The 19,819-nt window shown below is 33.0% G+C and overlaps 4 protein-coding genes across 6 annotated transcripts; 2 read left to right on the top strand and 2 right to left on the bottom strand.

Annotated features, from left to right (window-relative positions):
• Positions 1-1,650: 1,650 nt before the first annotated feature.
• On the bottom strand, positions 1,651-5,434 carry LOC135845983 (protein phosphatase 1B-like). 2 transcript variants are annotated; one of them, XM_065364896.1, is made up of 8 exons: positions 4,873-5,434; positions 4,047-4,391; positions 3,742-3,974; positions 3,371-3,663; positions 3,156-3,273; positions 2,969-3,071; positions 2,831-2,891; positions 1,651-2,580 (listed from the first exon to the last, which is right to left on the bottom strand). In XM_065364896.1, the coding sequence occupies exons 2-8, from the start codon at positions 4,328-4,330 to the stop codon at positions 2,566-2,568; spliced, it is 1,107 nt and encodes a 368-aa protein (XP_065220968.1). In that variant the 5' UTR covers positions 4,331-4,391; positions 4,873-5,434; the 3' UTR covers positions 1,651-2,565. The 2 variants fall into 2 exon arrangements, with proteins under 2 accessions (XP_065220968.1, XP_065220969.1); XM_065364897.1 differs by having other exon boundaries at positions 5,179-5,434.
• A 263-nt stretch (positions 5,435-5,697) lies between these two features.
• On the top strand, positions 5,698-10,294 carry Cap-G (Chromosome associated protein G). Its single transcript, XM_065364885.1, has 18 exons — positions 5,698-5,927; positions 5,994-6,203; positions 6,267-6,407; positions 6,485-6,572; positions 6,654-6,884; positions 6,955-7,099; positions 7,177-7,413; positions 7,493-7,618; positions 7,771-8,014; positions 8,093-8,299; positions 8,380-8,535; positions 8,606-8,710; positions 8,789-8,888; positions 8,978-9,171; positions 9,237-9,354; positions 9,422-9,636; positions 9,721-9,900; positions 9,968-10,294. The coding sequence occupies exons 1-18, from the start codon at positions 5,817-5,819 to the stop codon at positions 10,127-10,129; spliced, it is 2,970 nt and encodes a 989-aa protein (XP_065220957.1). The 5' UTR covers positions 5,698-5,816; the 3' UTR covers positions 10,130-10,294.
• Positions 10,295-12,162: 1,868 nt separating this feature from the next.
• Positions 12,163-15,719, bottom strand: Afti (aftiphilin). Of its 2 annotated transcripts, XM_065364888.1 has the most exons (8): positions 15,381-15,719; positions 15,096-15,284; positions 13,842-15,025; positions 13,604-13,771; positions 13,345-13,512; positions 13,202-13,271; positions 13,015-13,089; positions 12,163-12,399 (listed from the first exon to the last, which is right to left on the bottom strand). In XM_065364888.1, exons 2-8 carry the CDS (start codon positions 15,220-15,222, stop codon positions 12,227-12,229), a joined length of 1,965 nt encoding a protein of 654 aa, XP_065220960.1. In that variant the 5' UTR covers positions 15,223-15,284; positions 15,381-15,719; the 3' UTR covers positions 12,163-12,226. The 2 variants fall into 2 exon arrangements, with proteins under 2 accessions (XP_065220960.1, XP_065220961.1); XM_065364889.1 differs by lacking the exon at positions 13,015-13,089 and having other exon boundaries at positions 15,381-15,718.
• A 446-nt stretch (positions 15,720-16,165) lies between these two features.
• On the top strand, positions 16,166-19,614 carry Cog7 (conserved oligomeric Golgi complex subunit 7). The gene is made up of 14 exons (XM_065364887.1): positions 16,166-16,331; positions 16,422-16,511; positions 16,583-16,663; positions 16,732-16,836; positions 16,910-17,041; positions 17,107-17,290; positions 17,362-17,555; positions 17,636-17,852; positions 17,923-18,200; positions 18,267-18,387; positions 18,479-18,634; positions 18,717-18,919; positions 18,995-19,244; positions 19,329-19,614. The coding sequence occupies exons 1-14, from the start codon at positions 16,329-16,331 to the stop codon at positions 19,496-19,498; spliced, it is 2,184 nt and encodes a 727-aa protein (XP_065220959.1). The 5' UTR covers positions 16,166-16,328; the 3' UTR covers positions 19,499-19,614.
• Positions 19,615-19,819: the final 205 nt, after the last annotated feature.

Raw genomic sequence — 19,819 nt, 5'->3', positions numbered from 1 at the left:
AAAATGTCGAGTTTTTGCAGTAAATTAGCTTAAAAGATAGAATGGCAATTTTGCCAATTTTATTTATGATTTTATTTATAGGAATTTTAACTTTCGGTTTTTAATTTTTAATGTCTCATTTTAGAAGAGAAAAACGAATTTATCTGAGCGAAGCGAACGCAAAAACTTTCAAAAATTCGTATTTTAGGAAGTAAAAAAATTATTCAACATTTCAGATTTTGAATGATGATTTTTTTTTTAGAAATTTTAATTTCGAAAAAGAAAAGTGAACTGGTTGGGCTGGTGTGAAGGAAAGGTAAAAGCTTTCAAAAATTCGAGTTTCGAGAATTTTTTTTTAAACAATGTTCTTTATGCAAGAAGCTTGTATTCGACATATTTTGAATTCAAACGAGACGAGTTTTTCTTTTTTTTATTAGAAATTTCAATTTCGAATAAGAAAAGTAAACAGGCTCGAGCAAAGCGAAAGGCAGAAGCTTTCGAAAATTCGTGTTATTCAATAATGAGAAATCAACTTTTTCGCCCTCGACATTTTTAATTTTTTAAAACTTCGATCAGATCATTATTTCGAGGTATCTACAGTAAAATTGACGCAATCATGCTTTACTTCAGCAAAATTTTCAACGAACAGAGTCCATATAAATTTTTAAATTGCAAAATTCATATTTTAAAACTTGATAAATTTGTCGATTAACGAATTTTGTTAAATTTAGTCAATTTTCAAACTTTCATATTTTTTCAAGACTTTTGGTAAATTTCGTAAAATCACAAAACTTGCCAATTTTTGCTGTCAATTTTTAAATTAAAAAAAAAATCATCAAATTCGTCGAGATTAGGTATAAAATTTATCGATTTTCGTTGGCAATAAATCCTTAAACTTTTCGAAATAATTTTACTCGAGTCGTGAAATTTAGCAATTTTAATTAAAATATGACCAATTTGTAAAAACTTGTTGACTTTTTGACGAAATTTTGGGTTCTGCCAACAACCCATCTCCCTCCTAAACGGTTTCGTCACCGTTCAAAACTGAAAAACATGGCTCAGGGCAAAAAGATTTGATCCAGTCAAATCTGAACAGATCTAATTCGATCTGAACATTTATCTGATGAGATCTGGTTGGATCAAATTGGATCCAGGAAATGTTAATATCTGATCTGATTTTTTTAGATGAAAAAATTTTAAAGTTTGCGAATCATCTACGTAACAACTACTTTACGTCACTAGCGAGCAAAAAAATCAATATACACTACACAGTCAGCATTTTACTTTGTCATAATTTATGATGACTTTGCATAATTCTTCAACTTTTCCGATAATGAAAAACTATTGAATATTCATCCCGGAAACACAATATCTCGTGAAAAAAAAGAAGGAAGATAATTTAACATCATTGAAAAGCACCACAATATAAACTTCGTAATTGTTATTAGTTTCCTAATCTAATGATTTTGCAACATAATTTGTTTTCTTTCGTCTCGAAGAAACAATTCATAATTTAATTTTAAATAACGATTGTAGCAAGGTAAACAAACTTTTCGAATACATACGTATTTATCTATATAATCTCTCGCACTAAATCTTGATCGAAACTCGGTAAAACTTGCGAAGGAACCCGACATCCAATTCGACTCGTACTAAATACATAAATATTAATCAACTTAGTACCTTTTTTATTCATTTTAATAAAGAAAAATTAAAATTACCATGGAGAAAAAAAATATCATAAATATTGCTATCACTATTAATCGCTTTCTTCACATCTGTTTGAAAAAACTGTTAAAATTATATTTTTTAACCGATTGTACAAAATTTAGGTAAAGTCGTAAAGTTAAAAAATAAACGTAATAACAAGTATTTAAAATATACATTCTATACTTGTTTGAAAATAAAAATACTTTAAGTATCCGACATAACTTAGAAGAAGAAAAAAGAAAAAAAAGAGAAGGAAAAATTGGGGAAAACATAAACATACACAATTAATTTCAGATTACCGAGTACCTTACGAATCTAACTAACAAGAACAAGATTTTACGATAATAATAAAAATTAGCTAAGCTCGAAAATATGTAAAGACAGACAGGGAAAAAGTAATAACTAAAAATGACAAGTCATGTTCTTGATGATCATCATTATTTCCCCTCCAAAAAAAAAAACGCACACATCGTTAGTTTAAGAGCTTAGTTTCTTTCTTTTGTTTTTTTTTGTACACAATTTCGTAACTCTTAAAATCTATAACACTTATTTGAAAGAAAAAAAAAATCATCCATTACTGGCAAAAAAAAACTGTGGAATTAAACAAAGGCTAATAACAAAACTAAATTAATATTATATTTATAATTTAAATAACTAAAATGTTAAAACTTGATATGAACTCGAAGTTGTTTCAATGGAAATTTTAGAAACTCTTCCAGTATGTTACAAACGAAAAAAAAAAATAATAAATATTTACAAAACTAGTTTGATTATTAAAATTGGTATAGGAAATAGGAAATTTTTGTTTCGTTAAACTTAATAATTAATTAAACGGTATTGATTCATTTTTTCATATTTTCGTCATTTCCCATTAAATTACGTTTCGTTATCCTGCAACATAAACATAACGTAATTAGTTTCAAAGTGATCGAGATGAATTTTTCAAAAATTAGTCAACTGCAGAATGTGCAAAGGTATGATTTGTTTAATCGAACTATCGAAATACTTATTGGAATATTTCAGTTTTTCTGATTAAACAGAGATGCTACTTTTGCAATTCTTGTAAAACACATCTTGGCGTAGAATAATTTTTACCAACTATCGAATAACTACTTGAATAGGTAAAAAGTTAGATAATTACACTAAGCGTATTGGCTTGATCTGGACATAGTTTAACGAATATGCTTTCAATGAAACTTCGCCTAAACATGAAGAAAATAACGTTAGAATTTCAAATATACGTTTAAATAGACGAATGAAACGTGGAAATTTGGCTCACTTGGCACTAATACCACCACCAGGAGGCAAATCGGGTAAATCCTCTTCTTCCAGCATATGCAATACTTTTCCAAAGCTGACATGATCGTTTTCACTAATTATACCTGCGAATTTAAACAAAAAAGAAACAATAAAATATTACGCTCAATTCCTTATTTTATTTGTACGAGATGGGAACATTATCTCACTTCTGACTCGTCTTTCAATAACTTCTTCGAGATGTTTCTCTTTTTGAATAGCTTCTGGAGATGGAGTAGGTGCTCCAGGGAAAGTGACTAGTACAATACTCATATTATCACGACTATCCTGTGATCGAATAAAGACAAAATGTTTACAAAGACGATTCTTTTTCAAAAAAAAAAAAAAAAAAAAAATTTGAATGAAGAAATCATTGCTTTTTTACCTTATAAAGACAAGTATCAACTACTTGATTGGTAATGGCTTCGAGATCATCTGTTATAAGAAGACGAGATCTGATGAAATTGCAAATATCTTCGTTGGACATGACATCCCAAACACCATCACACGCTAACACCAAGAATTCATCCTTATCGTCTCTGTCTCTTACGAATATTTCTGGTTCTGGTGACACTAACTGCTCGCAGGGACCTCGTCCTTCAACATTTTTATATTCGTAATCGCCTAAAGCTCTTGAAACCGCTAACGAGCCATTAATTCGTTGAATCATAACACTTCCTGCAAAATAATAAAAACGATCGAATCAACTCTCGATGAAAACAGAGCTCAGCTCCGAGTAAAACGTACGAAACGAACCTCCGGCACGTTGAATCCGTTCTTTTTCACCAGGTAATACCGGCTTATGATCCTGAGTGCTGAAAGTTGGTACACCTGAATTACAAATCACAGCTCTGCTGTCGCCACAATTAGCTACGAATATTTGCTGAGGCGACACCAAAGCGCAAACGGCCGTTGATCCCGATTTATCTTCACCGCTAGCTAATTCCGGTAATGTACGCATGCTGTCGTCCAAATGCAAGAATCCCGATCTGCGAAAAATCGTCCGAGTAAATTAGCAAATATGATCGAGTCTAAAGTGCTTCGAAATGAATCCGAATTACCTGATTCCTTTGGTGAAATCAGATCTACGAAATTCTTCGGAATTTACAATACACTCCATTAGATGTTCGGCGCAATGAGCGGAAACCTTGGCACCGGCGTGTCCATCGAAGACAGCGAAAAAAGACCAGTCTTTTAATTCGTCGCTCAAGCCCGTGATAGCGCAATGAGCATCTTCCATTTCGACTCGCCATCCTTGCATGCTGGCAACGCCATATTTAAGTCCGTTACCGCATCCGTGCTCGTTGTGTTTATCAGTTTTCGGTTTATCTAATGAACCTCCCATGCCTATTAGTTGAATCTCAAGACGTGGATTTTTCCTACATTTCAAACAGCATTGCGGACATCTGAAAACATAAAACGGTTCATCATCAGAGAACATGACTTTATGACAAAATTGAACATAAGATATATAAGTATCTGTCGAGCTTCGCGCGAGTGTTTCAGTTGACGACCTTTCTCTTATCAAAACACCGAAACACTGGTCAATTCGAGAGCGAAAAATTTTCACTCATCATCACGTGCGCGTAACGATGCTGGTGAAAAGTTAAATGCTTCCTTTTCGAAACGATTTTACGTCGTTAAATTTTCACATAGAGCATTAAAAAAACCTACACAGCGCGTATAACGTATAAACAAATACCATCGACACTCTGGCGTAATATAAACAAAAAGATGAAGAAAATTCAAAAACGCGCAAAATAACGGAAATGAACCAACGAAATACGCGATTCAATTTCCAATAATTATTGATCGTAGTAATGATGTAATGAGCCATCGAAACACCTGTATTCTGTCTTCGAGTTGTATTAATTTAACCCAACTTACCTATAGGTGCTACTTGGTTCGAATTTTTACGCCAAAATTGTCATACGTGTGCGTGATTTATACGAGGAGGATGTTGCTTTTTCCGAATATTACAATTTGGGTGCAAAAGTGTAGTCTCGATACACCGAGTTTGCAATAAACGTACGATTATTCGATGATTGGCATCGAGATGTTAGAAAGCAAGGTTAAACGGCAATGATTTAAAAGTACGCCGACAAATACGAAGCAAACAGTCGACGAAAGTTAAAAGTTCAATACTTATATTTCTATGGGCGAGAAAGCAAGCACGGGAATATTATTTCTTACTTTTGTTTTTTTAAAATTAGAACATCAAACAAAGAATACTTTTTACAAGTTTTTCTCTTTAGTTACAGCACGAAAACACGATGCATATCACTACTAATATTACAATAAATTGTAATTAAAATGTTTTTAAACGACTGTCAATATAATATCAATAACACGAATACGATTATAAACCGACCACTAGGCCTAGAAATTCTCAAATTTTCAGATTTAAAAAAAAATTAATCCCAAGAAACGACGTTTAACAATGTGAACGTGATTAATGAAAAGTTATGAACCCCTGCCTCCGTAACGAAATCTCATTGGTTTATTGCACTACGTTTGTGTCAATTTTTTTCCAACTCGCGAGTTCGCAATTTGTATGGATAGATTCGTTCTTTGAAAAATGCTGAATTCTGATTGGCTAATTTTAACGATCGTTTCGTTCGTATTGATTAATTCGACGCACGTGATTGGTTGAAATGTAAACTGCATCGTGAAACGTATGAATGACGTCATTCATAAATTTAATTTCCAACAAGAACCTTTCCAATTGGTCTATGTTTTTGAATGAAAAACGCGCTCAATTGCGCTTTTTTCTTGAATGAAAAATTGATAATTTCTGTTTTCCCGTAGTTTTTCCTCCTTAATGCTGCGTTATGGATTTTGAAATCAGGAAAGACGCGGAAATTTCGACCATTTTCAACGAATCTCAATCGGACCATATTCAAGAGTCGCTGATCGTGAAATTAATTCGCATTTATAACGAAGTAAGTCAACGACGAAATTCATTTTCACGGTTGAAAATTTGATCATTTTTACGTCCGGTTTTGCAGGCTGACGATGAAGAATTCACCAGCAGTTTTATTACGTGTCTTAAAACGGTCATGTGTGCTCCTGGAGATGTTAATATCGCCGTCGATAAAGTATTCGAATTCGTCGCTCAATTTATCATAACTGTAGCCGGATTAGATGCGCCGGATAATTCGCACGTACCCGAAGAAACGCTCGTATTGTGTTATAATGTGTTCGGTTTCATGAAGAAAGTAAGTTGTAATATCTCGAGGCCGATTTTAATTGATTTCTTACAGCTATATTGACGTTTCTAGAATCACGATGTACCATCGCCGATCGTTAGGAAGAGAGTTTGTCAGTTTATATCCAAACTACTCCTCAGGATGAGTCCAGATGCCATGTTGGATATCAAGATTTGCGATATGATAGTTCAAATAATGCTCGAAAGGATCAAGGTAAAGGCAATTTTGATGCAATTGATCTGAACGTTCACCGATCCGATCCCCATCTAATGTTTCGGATGTTTGTTTAGGATAAAGTTCCTGTGATTAGAATGCAAGCTATTCTCGCTGTGTACAGACTTCAAGATAGTTCAGATAAAACGTGCCCAGTCACGAAAGGTATACACTTGAAACTAGAGGAAATCGAGTCTACACCGTTACAGAATTTTTTCCCTCATATTAAAACGTATTTTTTCGCAGCTCTCGCCGACTGTATGGAACACGACACATCCGCAGAAGTACGAAGACTAGCTTTATCCAAAATATCCATAGTACACAGATACTTGATAGAGAAAATCATCCAACGCACGGATGACGTATCGGAAAAAGTACGCAAAGAAGCGTACACAGTTTTGAGTAGACTGCATATAAAACAATTCACCATCGAACAAAGAAAACAGCTCTTAGATACCGGTCTCTACGACAACAACGGTAATGAAATTCATTTCTTAAGGTACATTTATTCATATTTTTCGCCTCTGATTTGCCTTTTGTGTTTTAGAATTGGTTAGGAACACGGTGAAGAGTGTATTGTTACCAGCTTGGCTTAAACGACTGGATTATAAATATTTAGATTTCCTGAAAGCTCTAGATTTACAAGTCCGTTCTATGGAAATGACCACGAAAGCTCTGATGTCTCTTTTTCAGTGAGTGTTTGCCTTATTTTGAAGTACATATTTCCAATTTCTAACGTTTTGATTCGTCAATTTTTCTCTCAATTTAGTTCCTCGGCTGACGAAAACGCGTTGCAAACGTTGAAACCAATTATGGATAGTATGAATTTAGTCACGTTCGATAAATTGAATCCGGAATCAGCGTTTTTTTGGAGATGTTACGTGTTTTTTCAATCGTCTATGGTATCGGAAAAGAATAATTACCGGTGGGAATCTTCCAAATCTTACGATGCTACTCAAGATGGTCTTTTACCCGATCTCAGCATTTTTTGCACTTATATTAAAACGTAAGGAAATAATATTTACGATATTACGTAATAGTCCTTAGGAATATCGATTTTAATTTCGAAAAATTCATATTTTTAGGTATTACGAAGTTACTTCGACTGAATTTTCCGATGATCAGCCATGGAGGAAAAAAGAACAAGAATTTATTTTAATTCAACTCGTCGAATTGTGTAAAACTTACGATTACGGCGATGAAGTCGGAAGGTAAAAATCGTATTTTGTATGAAACAACTGTGGTTTGAATAATTTCCAGTGATATATTATCTTTGTTTCGAATTACGAACGATTACCTACTGTAAATTGGTTGAAATAAGTTCTTTTTAAAAACATTTTAATTTTCATATTTTCTCACGTAGGAAAGAATTAAAAGTTCTGTGCGTCGAATTACTGAAAAACATCGAAATGGAGACCATTAGACCGGTGACAGAGTTATATTTCATGCTGCAAACCAATCTTAACGAGAGTATCTCCAAAATAACAGAACTGATTAACGATTTGCTATATCCCAATGCTGCCGATAATGATGATCAGTCTCGTCCTGTTAATTCCACTGAACAAATCGACATGAGCCCGAACGAAGAGCAGGATATGAAATTTAAAGTATTTATTATTATTTTTTAAAAATTATAATTCAATTTTACAATGAGAAAATGACTAAATTTTAAAATAATTTCGCAGATAGCTCAATTGAACGTTAAAATAAGCGAACTAAAAGAACAACAAGAAGACGCTATAAGAAACGAAGATTTTACCAAAGCTCAAGATTTAAAGGCCGAAATATCCGACATGCTAGATAAAATTCAAGACTTGAAAGCCACTTTAATGGGAACCAGAAGTATTAATTCGGTTAATTTTACAGAAGACAGTATATCTGATCACGAAGAAGTACTTTTGTTCATTCTGCCTTATTTTCCCAGTGTGCAAAGTTGACTGTTGATTTTAATCCTGGATTTTCTGTATCTTAGGAAGAAGATCCTAAAAACCCGTGGGAGAATCTGGAATTGGCTACCGTTCGTAGAAGCTTGACAATATTGCAAGAAATGCTGCATTTATCCATTGTTAAACAACTAACTCCGGAACTTCGGACGCTTTTTCAAATGCTCGTCCTTCCAGGATGTAAAGTAAGAGTTATTATTAGGAATAACGAATGCTGATGGCTGCTCGCTAAAAAATGTCGTATTTTGTTCGCAGAGTGATAATTGTGTAATAGCACCTTTGGCGACAGAAGTTTTAGGCTCGTGTTGTCTCAGAGATGTTGCATTGGCCAAAGAACATTTCGTTACTTTTTTTGCATTGGTAAATTATTATTTTTCAATTCTCACACATTTTTATATTGATCGATAATAAATTGTGATCATTTTTTCATAATTTTAGTGTGGTAAGAGCGACATTTGCGCAAGTGCATTGAAAGTGATTTTCGATTTTTTGCTGTGTTACGGACCCAACGCATTCGATATAAATAATCTGAATGATTGTAAGTTTATAACAAATGAACGCTTCGCACCGCCATCGCCACTATTTTTTTTTTCACTTTTTAAATTACTATCTGCGTTGTTTTTTTAGATGAGAAATATGCCAAAATTTCATCTACACGAAAAGTACGTAAAAATCGCGTTCCCGATACGGACGACGAAGATTCGTCTGATTTCTCTTCAGAAGAGAACGGAGACGACATGCAACCTCCAGAAAACGCTCAAGATACTGGAGTGTCAGGATATACCTTCATAAGCGTACTGGTAGATTTATTGAACGATGAAGTACGTGCATTTTTGCATCTTCGCCGTAAACTGTTGGAATAGTTTTTTCATTAAGCTATTTAAAGTTCGTAGATGCTCGTTTTACCGTCGTTCATGGATTATGCCAACTAATGGCGGCCGGAAAGCTTAAATCTTCCAAAGTTTTAGCGAGATTAATCTTGATATGGTTCCATCCGGCTTCAAGTACGTGAAAAATTATGAAAAAATGATGCAATTAGCAGGGAATTTAATGATTGATTATTTTTTTCAGAGGAATCGGTTGAAATTAGAGACTGTTTGAATTTCTTTTTTCCATTTTACGTTAAACATTGCTCGTGGTCGTTGTCTTTATTCGAAAATGCGATCGTTACTACGATGGATACCTTATTCAATGCGCCTGTAAATAATCCTCTGAGTATAATTGATCAAAAAAGCGTCCTCAAAGTCTTATGTAATCTAACCAGTCCGAGTTTTGTTCACGAAAACGTACGTAATTCTAAAACTATTTTCGGACATGTGAATTTAAATTCACTCGGTTCCTAATGTACCTTTTTTATGATCATATTCTAGCCGGAAGTTGGCGAAAATACGCATTTCAATATCGCTGTTTCTTTATGTAATCATATAATCGATTTGAATGATTCGACACATCAAGCCGTGCTGCTCAAAGGATTAGATTATTTAGATTTAACTTGCACGGATCCTGTCATGTTACCTACTTTAGAAACCCTGATGGATAAAGTTATAAAAGTAAGCAATGTGTTATTTTTCATTTGTAAAATTACGGTTTATTTATTCGAAAACTTTTTTTTTACAGAAATTCAGTAAAAAGAGTAATAAAAAATTAACCGGCGAAGCGAAAAAACTGCTTACAAAAATTCTATCTGTAAAGAAAAATCGTCAGAAAGTATCGTCGATACAGAATACAATTTTAGAAAGGTCCGAAGAAAATCTCGATGAAATAATTGAAGAATCATAAACGTCGAGTTTTAATTTGTTTTCGTTTTTATTTTACGATTTTTAAAATCAACATTGTACATAATTTTGTCGAATGTTTCTCTTTTTAATATTTTAATGATCGCTCTTCTTGAACATTCCCCCCTTGTATAATTTCCATGTAATATACTTAATTTTCCGAGGAGAATCTTCGATTAATTTTTTGAATATTTTACTATTTTTGACGAATTTTAAAAATTTTAAACTCCTATTGGGTCACGATTCTTTATATTTCCGTAAAATATTACGCAGTCTATCAAAATGTGTTAAAACTTCGACAAAGGAGTCAAAAATTTTAATAATGCTGCAATTTTCCATAAATTTGAAAAAGTTTTTGGTGGAAATTTTTAATTTTCTTCAAAAACTTACTCGTTTCCATAGGTCAGACCTTTTTCAACGATAGTCCCGATCCAATTTTGGGGTCAAAATTCTTTAAATATGCTCAGAAAAGTCTTGATTGGAATTGTTTATTTCCTGACGAAATTTTAACCCATATTTTACAGGTCACACAAAATATTTTTCAAAAACTCTGAAAAATTTCGAAACATTGCATTACACTTTTTCAAAAATATCGAAAATCAAAATCCAATTTTGAGCTAAAAATCTTTCAAATGTGCGCAATCAAGTATTGATTAGGGGTTTAAGATGTTCTTAAAAAATTTTAAACATACAAAATATGACAACTTTTTATCAAGCGATTTTTGATCTCAAAAAAGGCGGTTTCTGAGAGAATGGAGCGCTCTGGTGAAAATCTGACGCCGGAAATGAATCCGCTGTCCCAAAAAACCGCAATAGCCCAAATTTCAGTTCGATTGGCGACAAAAAGTTGTTTTTTCCAAAAAAAATGTATGAACATACCCCTTTGGATTTTTTGGATTTTTTTGATTTTCAAAAAAATCGAGTAAAGAGTCGTTTTTGACTAATTCAAGGTCGCCGAGTCTGAATCCGGTGTCCATTTTTGTCGAGGAACGCTGCTTCAGTGAGAAATTTCGAGTATTTCGCCGAATACGAGTCCGATCGCAAAACAAACGTCATTTTTGGATTCAGCGTGCTGAAGTGAGTCAGAAAACGACATTAAAATTGCAAAATTTGACAACTTTTTTTCAAGTGAATTTTGATGTCAAAAAATGGCGTTTCTGAGAGAATGGAGCGCTCTGGTGAAAATCTGACATCGGAAATGAATTCGCCGTCCCAAAAAACCCCCCTAGTCAGATTTTTAGCTCCATTGGCGACAAAAAGTTTTTTTCCCCAAAAAAATGTATGAACTAACCCCTTTGCATTTTTTGAATTTTTTTGATTTTCAAAAAAATCGAGTAAAGGGTCGTTTTTGACTAATTCGAGGTCGCCGAGTCCGAATCTGGTGTCCATTTTTGTCAACAGAAGCTGCTTCAGTGAGAAATTGCAACTATTTTGCAGAATACGAGTCCAATCGCAAAACAAACGTCATTTTTGGATTCAGCGTGTTCAAATTAGTCAAAAAACGTCATTAAAACTGCAAAATTTGACAACTTTTTTTCAAGTCATTTTCAATTTTAAAAAAGGCTGTTTCTGCGAGAATGGAGCGCTCTGGTGAAAATCTGACACCGGAAACGAATTCGCCGTCTCAAAAAACTCCCCTGTCAGATTTTCAGCTCCATTGGCGACAAACAGTTTTTTTGTCCAAAAAAATGTATGAACTAACCCCTTTGCATTTTTTGATTTTTTTGATTTTCAAAAAAATCGAGTAAAGGCTCGTTTTCGACTAATTTGAGGTCGCCGAGTCCGAATCTGGTCTCTGTTTGTGTCGTAGGACACTGCTTCAGTGAGAATTTGCGAATATACGTCATTTTGGATTCAGCGACCTCAAATTTTTGAGAAAACGTCATTAATCCATTTTCATAGATATTAATCTAACGACAAAACTTTTTCAAAAATTCAAAAAATTATGATCCAATTGTTATTTAACGATTAACAACGCGGTATTTTTAATAACAGCTTTTATTAAGGACAAAAGATGAGATGAAAACATGTACACAATATGATGACAATATTTTTATCAATAAAATAACACAAAATTTAAAAATCGTTAATCGGATAAAAATCAACTAACTGGAAAAACAATATATTGCTTCTCCATAACGTACAAGTTTGGCAAATTATTCAATATTTCTTTGGCCTCTTCGCTGAGCTCTTTACGATTGGGCGTTTTAGCTAGCAATGAATTTTCGTACTTCGAACTCGAAGCTCCGCTTCCTTTTGTTCTATCGTTTTTACCTGTAATTTAAAAAAATTGTATTTTTTAAAAAATAATTCGTAAAAAATTAAACACATGCAGAATTACAAATATTACAGATAAGTAAGTATTTTCAAAATACTACAATAAAGCGAATAACAAATTTAAATTCATTCCACGAATTAATGACTAACGTTTCAAAAATGTAGCATTAAAGTTGTTAAATTATGGCAAAAATTAAATTAAATATATTAAAATATTAAAAAAAAGTAACTCAATTCTCTCGAAATTTGTAAAAAAAATAATTGGAAACTTTTATAGAGAAATTTATAAATGGAAAAAATGAATTAAATATGAATTAAATATTAATAAAATTCAAGCTTAGCCGATGAAAAAATAAGTAAAAAATTGCACTAAAATTCGAAAATATCTCAAATTAAAATTTATGCTAATTCTAAGAATAAATACAAAATAGAAAATACGTAATAATATGTAGATAAATCTTGCAACATAAAAAAATGGAAACAAGCGTTTGAAAACAAAATTGGCACGCATTAAAAATGACAGTCAAGCAATAAATTCGTTATTGCATTCAGAGAAGCATTGATGAAATAAAAATTCGCCAAACTATTTTCTTGTTTTTGATTTTTACTTACGATTATTCTTATAATATGGCGAATGTATATCAAAACTTGCTAATAAATCCAAGTCTAGTAGAGATGAATGTGAATCTGTTTAAAAATTGTTTTTTAACCATAGATTCGTCCCTTACATTACGCATATTTCGTAACATTACAATATTTTACGATTAAAGGTAGAAATAAAAAAATTAGGTACACTTACGATTATCCAACGGATTCGTCAAACCGCTGTTGTTCCAATCGAAATGAGCTTCAGGGACGGTTGCGGGTGGCTGAAAAATAAAAATTTACCGTTAAAAATCGTCTATTTGTATTTTAGGAAGAGAAAATGAGTCAAATGGCAACCTTGGGAGCGCTGTCATCGATGACTGGTTCTTCTCGAAGGACGGTTTGAGGAGAAATTGAAACAGGTTGGGTATCCTTTTTCTCCGAAGCCTTTTCAGGTACTAATGGGCTGAATCCTAGATTAGAAGCGAAACGTGGCACATCCGAATTCCAACGAGGACCGAACAACTGCAAACATTTCGTAAAAATTGAAAAACTTTGTAGTTGAACAGCTGAAAGAGTTCGTGCAATTTCACGAGATACATCTAAAAATACTCACAATATTTCTGGAATCCACGTAGAGAGCAGATAATAATACTTTTTGAGTTTCCGAATCATTCCAATTGTAACTTAATGCGGGACTAGCTTCAATATCTTTGATTTTGCACCATACACAGCTGCCGTTTAATTTACCTTCGAATGTGTTCAAATTAACTTCGATTTGTTTCTGAAAAATGATGAAAATATTCAATTATTTTGAACTTTACAGAAAAGTATAAACAAATAGAGATGAATACCTCGCCAGAAACTTGAAAAATTTCATTCCAACATTCGCTACTAAGATCGTACATTTTTTCCAAGTCCTGACTCGATGAAGTAGAAGCCACTGGGTTGATAGTTGTTTGATTCACGTTGATCTGAGAACTATTCAGCTCTGATTCACTCTGTTTCAAAGATTTGGATTGATCGAAGAAGCCAATTTGTTCAGTATTAGTACTCTGTGCGTTTTCCATCGCAGATGGTACAGTAGTGGAGACAAAATCATCGAAATCATCATCCAGCGGATCTTCAGAAAAATTATCTGATTGGATGTTGGTAACTTGAGCAGCAGATTTGACTTCTAAACTCGAATCGTTTTTGGTTTCAATATTTTCGTTAAATTGTACCGTAGAAGTAGAAGGTGGAATTGTAAAATCTACTTTGACAGGCTCAGCAAAGTCTCCAAAATCATCATCACACGTATTACTTTCGAAATCTGCGAAATCATTATTATTCTGTTGGCTGTCGAGATTTTGTGGACAAGTTATAAAGCAACTGAAGTCGATATCCGGAGTATTACTGTCGTCGCTATCTTCAGAGAACGCTCTTTGTAATTTTAACTCTGATTGTTCCGAATTGGTACCATTTATTAATGTTTCTTTCGGCTCGGAAACGCTACAAAATGCGCTAAAATCATCTTCAACTGTCGAACTTTCTTCGGGAATGCTGAGTTGTGAATCGAGGGGTAACTCGGGCTCGATTTCGGTGATATTGTCTGCGATATGATTTTTTTCAAGAGTATTACCATCGGTACTAAATTCAATTTTTGTTTCATTCTCCAGTACATCGTTATTACAATTGTCACTCGTAGAATCTTCGATACTGCTGTCATCGTCATTCAACGATACTCGAGAATCATTTTGATGTAATTCGATAACAGGCTCGCAATTTAATTCACTCTTCTCGTCATCATTTCGAATATCAATGTGATTCGAGTCATCAATGGGAACACTTTCACTAATTTTATCCTCGAAATTGGATTCATTCTCGACTGGAACAGTTACAGGGATATCTTGATGAACGAAATCTCCGAACGAGAACTCATCATCACGAATCGAAGTATCATTTATAATCGCAGCTTTATAACTGGTTCCAGGGTCAAAAATTTGGGTTGCGTTGTTCACTTCTTCGTTACCAAGGGATTTGGTAACTGAAACATCATCTAGAGAATCAGAAGTAAAATTAATTTCAACGAAACGAATGCGCCATAATGCTAATAAGTAATAGGGTACCTAAGTAACCATTTTTAGCAGCATCTGAGAATTCTCCAAAATCATCATCGTCGTCGTCGTCGGAATAATCCAAATTGCACATAGGCGGAGGCGTCGCTGGTAAAAAAGGAGGAATACCATTGGCCATGTTGAATATTATCGATCAATATGACACCAAAAGGAGTATATATCATCACAATGTATTTAGATCTGAAATATGATCACATACAGAGTTACTTTATTATTGCACAGCTGTTAGAAAAGCCATCGTAATGATGCTATTTGGCAATAACTACTGATACTTACTCATAGGTAGTTTCTGTACATTCAGCGAGACGGACTTTCTCAGATGAATAGAAATATGTTTTAAACCACACCTTGCTATATTTTTCAAATATTTGACTTCATTTTTAGCAAAATATCCGATAAGTTTGAATTCCTGATGGCTGATAACGTAAAAATGCTCAACTAACGAATGTTTCACAATTCACATTTTCAAAAAACCATTGAATTACATTGAAATGAACAATTTGCGCGAGAATATTATTATTTCAAGTTTAATTATACCTTCAAAATAGAAAGAAATTGGAAAAATCCTTCGGAAAATCTGAATTCCGAAATTTTTTATCAAATTTTTGTCCCAAATCAAGCAGTGAAGAGGGGACAGGGGATACGGCGAATGCTTATTTGTTGTTTCTTGTTTTTATTGCCCAATCAAAATTCGGTAAATATATCGATATTTCAATATCGATTCAAAAAAAATACACAGACGTTATTTTGAAAAATTTGTTCTGTTATTTTTCATGGTGAGTAAATATCTAGATTGTCTGCGTGTTGATTTTTCGAAGTTCACACCGAATTCAATGAGGAAATGGAGCACGATGCAAAACCTGCTGAGTTGCTTCAACTTAGGACTCAAATCTCAACATTTCGCATTCAAGATTTGAGAGTTTCTGTTTCTGACTTTCCTCTGACTTCGACTTTCGAGACTTTAAGCTTTCCATTTTAATACTCATCACAAAAAAATGTCGACAAAATGTGTAAAGTAGAAGAATTTTTGTAAATATTTTTGTTTTTTTTCACAATTTCGCTTACGTCAGCGATCCGCTTATCAAAATTTGATTTTTTGAATTTGAAAATTAGATTATTGTAATTAGATATTTATGGATAATTAGAAAATTAATTCACTTGAAATTTATTCAAGACCCAGTTCAAAAGGAGAAGATAGAGATTTTCTCAATCACACCTCACACAATGGTTTGTAAATTCTTGTATTGATCATTATTCGTTATCTTTCTTGCACTTCGTAAGTATTACCAATGAAATTTTTTCTCAATTTCGTTTTAGAATATTTCAGCGTTTTCAGAAGAAGATTTTGTTCCAAAGAAGTGGATTAATAATATATTCAGCACTTCGGATCCATCAAAACCGTCTGAAGTAAGTTAATCTAAAATCTTTCCTCGAATCCATCACCTAAAAAATTTTTCACCGGTGTATTCAATTTTCAGATTTCTGCGGAGTCTCTGGTTACAAAATTACAACTCTATATTCAAGAAGTAAACTCAGTGATTGAAGATGATTGTCAAAAAGTGAGAATATCTTATTCTTTAAAATTGGATGGGAATATGAACTTTATATATTTTGTGTTATTTTTCAGATGGTCAGCAACATGCCGAAAGTAATCAACGAGACGGAAATTCTAAATCAAAAAGTTTTAGCTCTAAAAGACGAACTTGGTTCGATTAAAAATGAAATGGAAAATGTCAGTATACTTGAAGAATCATCACTTTCAATATTGTAACACTCTTGAAATTGAATTTTGTTTTCTTGCAAAGGTCGAGAAAAACACAGACAAATCAGTCAGCACGTTGGAAAAACTCGATCGCGTGAAAAACACATTGGAAAACGTGAAACAGGCTTTACATGAGGCCGATAATTGGTCAATTTTAGCTTCCGATATCGAAGAGGTAATAATAAATCACACCGTAAAACATTCCAGTTCGCCGAATAATTTTTGAAAATTTTTTTGTAGTCGTTTGATCGTGGAAATCTAGAAGAAATAACCTCCAAGCTTTACAGTATGCAGCAGTCTCTGAACGTCTTATCGAATGCTGACGACTACGAGAATAAAAAAATGCAACTGGAAGGTTTGAAAAATAGATTGGAAGCCAGCGCTAGCCCTCATGTCGTAAAAGCTTTCACTACTGCTAATTTGGGTAAATTTTTGATAAAATGGTACTTTTTCATACGTTGATTGGCAATCACAATTTACGTTTTATTGTTACAGATGAAGCGGTGAAGTTTGTAAATATATTTAATAAGATCGAAAGATTACCTCATTTGACAAAGTATTACATTAAATGCCAAAAAGGATCGCTGTGCCAATTTTGGAAATCGTTGATTGACTCTGATCAAGATCTGAATCTCGTTGAACAATTACGTTCTCTTTACGATATGCTATTGGTTAATTGGCAAAAACAGGTTGGATTCGAAATCACTGAAATTGACGTGGATTTGAATTTTTTTTTACATAATATTTTATTATTCTATATAATTTGCAGATGAAATGGTGCAGTGAAGTATTCGTGAATGTTAATTTGATCGACATGATGATCGAACTTTACTCAGACGTTTTAATGAATTTGGATCCGAGTTTATCTTCTTGTATGGATATCGCTTTGAAACAGCATCCTCAACCGTTATTACTTTTATTGGAATTTTATCAAATATCCAGTCAGTTCCAGCAAAACCTCGAGTCATTGTATATATTCAATAATGGTATTGTATTATAATCCGATTAAATAATGAAATTAATTCTTTAAATCACTCATATAGTCCAACTTTACAGAATCTGAGTGTAGACCAGACTGGAATCCAATTTTGAAATCCTTGTATTTTCCTTACGTTCAATACGCGAGTAAATATGGAACACTCGAGCGACAATTATTAGACAATTATTTATGGGAAATGTTTTCAAAATCAGAAAATGTTTCGGATCTTGCCGATAATATTCGTAGTATTAGCTTAACCATTCCAGATGTGATCAATATAGCCAAAGAAGCCAAAGCGAGATGTGTGCTATTCACCAAAGGATGTGCCATTGATGGGTTAATTTCTGCTTTAAAGGTTGGTTTCATTATATTATCGAACTAACTTTGTCGTAAACTAAATATTTACTTTTTTTTCTTTCAGGGATTTTTTTTGAAATATATCGACAAGTATAAGGATATTTGTGGACGTTTAGAACAAAAAATTGATGAAAAAGAGAACTGGCAATTGTTGAAGTCGTGTTTATCTTTTCAGCAAGTTGTTGGTAACTGATGCGTTATTTTTATAACATTTTCTCATATATTATGTATTTTAAATTTTGTTAATGATCATTAATAATTTATGCGTGATTGTAGGAGAATTATTGAACGACGTTAAAAAACTTGATTCGCAATTAATAAGTAGTTTGAAAAGTCATAGGAATGATATTTCAATCAAGAAGTTTCTACCTCTGATCTTGAATTTGTCGGCTCAAAAGGAATATGAGAAATTATTCAATTCGGTTTCCAACGGTGATAAATTTTATTTTCTTCAGTTACTTCGTGTTTCAATTAATTTTTTTAATTTTCTTTTTTGTTTATCTTTCACCATTAGGATCGATTGTCTCTTTATTAGAAAACGTTATTAGTGTGATTGAAAGATTGTCCTACGAAGTGCACAAAATTACCTACAAAGTTTCATTCCAACCAATAGCGTTTTATTTAGAAAGTACAAAAACTCTGTGGGATAAACTGAATGCAGAAAATGATCGGGAATTGCCAGACTACAGTTACTCACCCATGGAATATATAACTCAGGTTGAGTAATTGTTTGCAACTTTTTTCTTATTATTTGAAAGTGTACGTTTGTTAATAGGTTGTGAATTTTTGCAGATTGGAGAGCATTTAATAACCTTACCGCAATATTTGGAACCCTTCTTATCTCAGGAAAATTTACCTCTTAATTCAGTTTTGCCGATATTATCCAAAGAAACTGAAAATTCCAATATTTCAGAAAAAGGAACTTACGCTAGTATTTTGTTAACTTTGGTAGCGAATGGAACTTGCAACACGTACAGCGATCATATTTTAAATATTATAGAACTTGGCAGCTCCACCGCTAAACAATTAGCTGCTGATATTAGTAATGTCCTTTTACAATATCTGTTATCTTCACTTAAGTACGATTTTTACGAAATGTTTTATTCGTATTTTTTCTGTTTTTTAGACTATTTGGGTAACGTTCTAGAAGAACTTGGAATCGGACTTACTGAAAATTTACAAAATATTCTGTCGCTTTTACGTTTTTCTGCTGAAGAATACCATTCAAGAAGTGTGGGAGTGTCTCCTAAACTAGTAGCTGCCATTCGTCAAATGAGGAAAATTCCGTCCACGTGATTTTCAATTTTGATATACTTATTTTTTAAAGATAATTTTTACTTGATTAGCCTGATGTTATTGTTATCTTATGAAATATCATGTTGCAGTACATGGATAAAGTTTCTGTTTTGTAACCTTGTAGATTTATTTTGCAAAAGCAGTAAGAATCAGACAATCAGCTAAATTGTTAGTTTAGATTAGAACTTAGAACAAGACCAACAGTGAATACTGAATTTCACATCTACTTCAAAGGAATAAGTCTAAGAAAATAATGGACATGGGATTTTAATTCGTTCAGGATTTCAGGAGTGTTTTTTTCAGAGTTCGAAATCGAAACGT

This window comes from Planococcus citri, chromosome 4 (assembly GCF_950023065.1).
Source record: "Planococcus citri chromosome 4, ihPlaCitr1.1, whole genome shotgun sequence".
NCBI classification, from domain to species: Eukaryota; Metazoa; Arthropoda; class Insecta; order Hemiptera; family Pseudococcidae; genus Planococcus; species Planococcus citri.
Note: the sequence above shows the minus strand (reverse complement) of the source record. Positions and strands in the feature narration are given on the sequence as shown.

Coding starts and splice junctions, on each gene's coding strand:
- Cap-G (XM_065364885.1), top strand. CDS start 5,817: ATGGATTTTGAAATCAGGAAAGACGCGGAAATTTCGACCATTTTCAAC. Junction 8,015..8,092: donor AGCAGGATATGAAATTTAAA/GTATTTATTATT, acceptor ATAATTTCGCAG/ATAGCTCAATTGAACGTTAA. Junction 8,300..8,379: donor GTATATCTGATCACGAAGAA/GTACTTTTGTTC, acceptor TCTGTATCTTAG/GAAGAAGATCCTAAAAACCC.
- Cog7 (XM_065364887.1), top strand. Junction 16,512..16,582: donor ATCCATCAAAACCGTCTGAA/GTAAGTTAATCT, acceptor TTCAATTTTCAG/ATTTCTGCGGAGTCTCTGGT. Junction 16,664..16,731: donor TTGAAGATGATTGTCAAAAA/GTGAGAATATCT, acceptor GTTATTTTTCAG/ATGGTCAGCAACATGCCGAA.
- LOC135845983 (XM_065364896.1), bottom strand. CDS start 4,330: ATGGGAGGTTCATTAGATAAACCGAAAACTGATAAACACAACGAGCAC. Junction 3,975..4,046: donor GATTTCACCAAAGGAATCAG/GTAATTCGGATT, acceptor GATTTTTCGCAG/ATCGGGATTCTTGCATTTGG. Junction 2,892..2,968: donor GGTGGTGGTATTAGTGCCAA/GTGAGCCAAATT, acceptor CTTCATGTTTAG/GCGAAGTTTCATTGAAAGCA.
- Afti (XM_065364888.1), bottom strand. CDS start 15,222: ATGGCCAATGGTATTCCTCCTTTTTTACCAGCGACGCCTCCGCCTATG. Junction 13,090..13,201: donor GACGAATCCGTTGGATAATC/GTAAGTGTACCT, acceptor ATTTTTAAACAG/ATTCACATTCATCTCTACTA. Junction 12,400..13,014: donor GCCATATTATAAGAATAATC/GTAAGTAAAAAT, acceptor TTTAAATTACAG/GTAAAAACGATAGAACAAAA.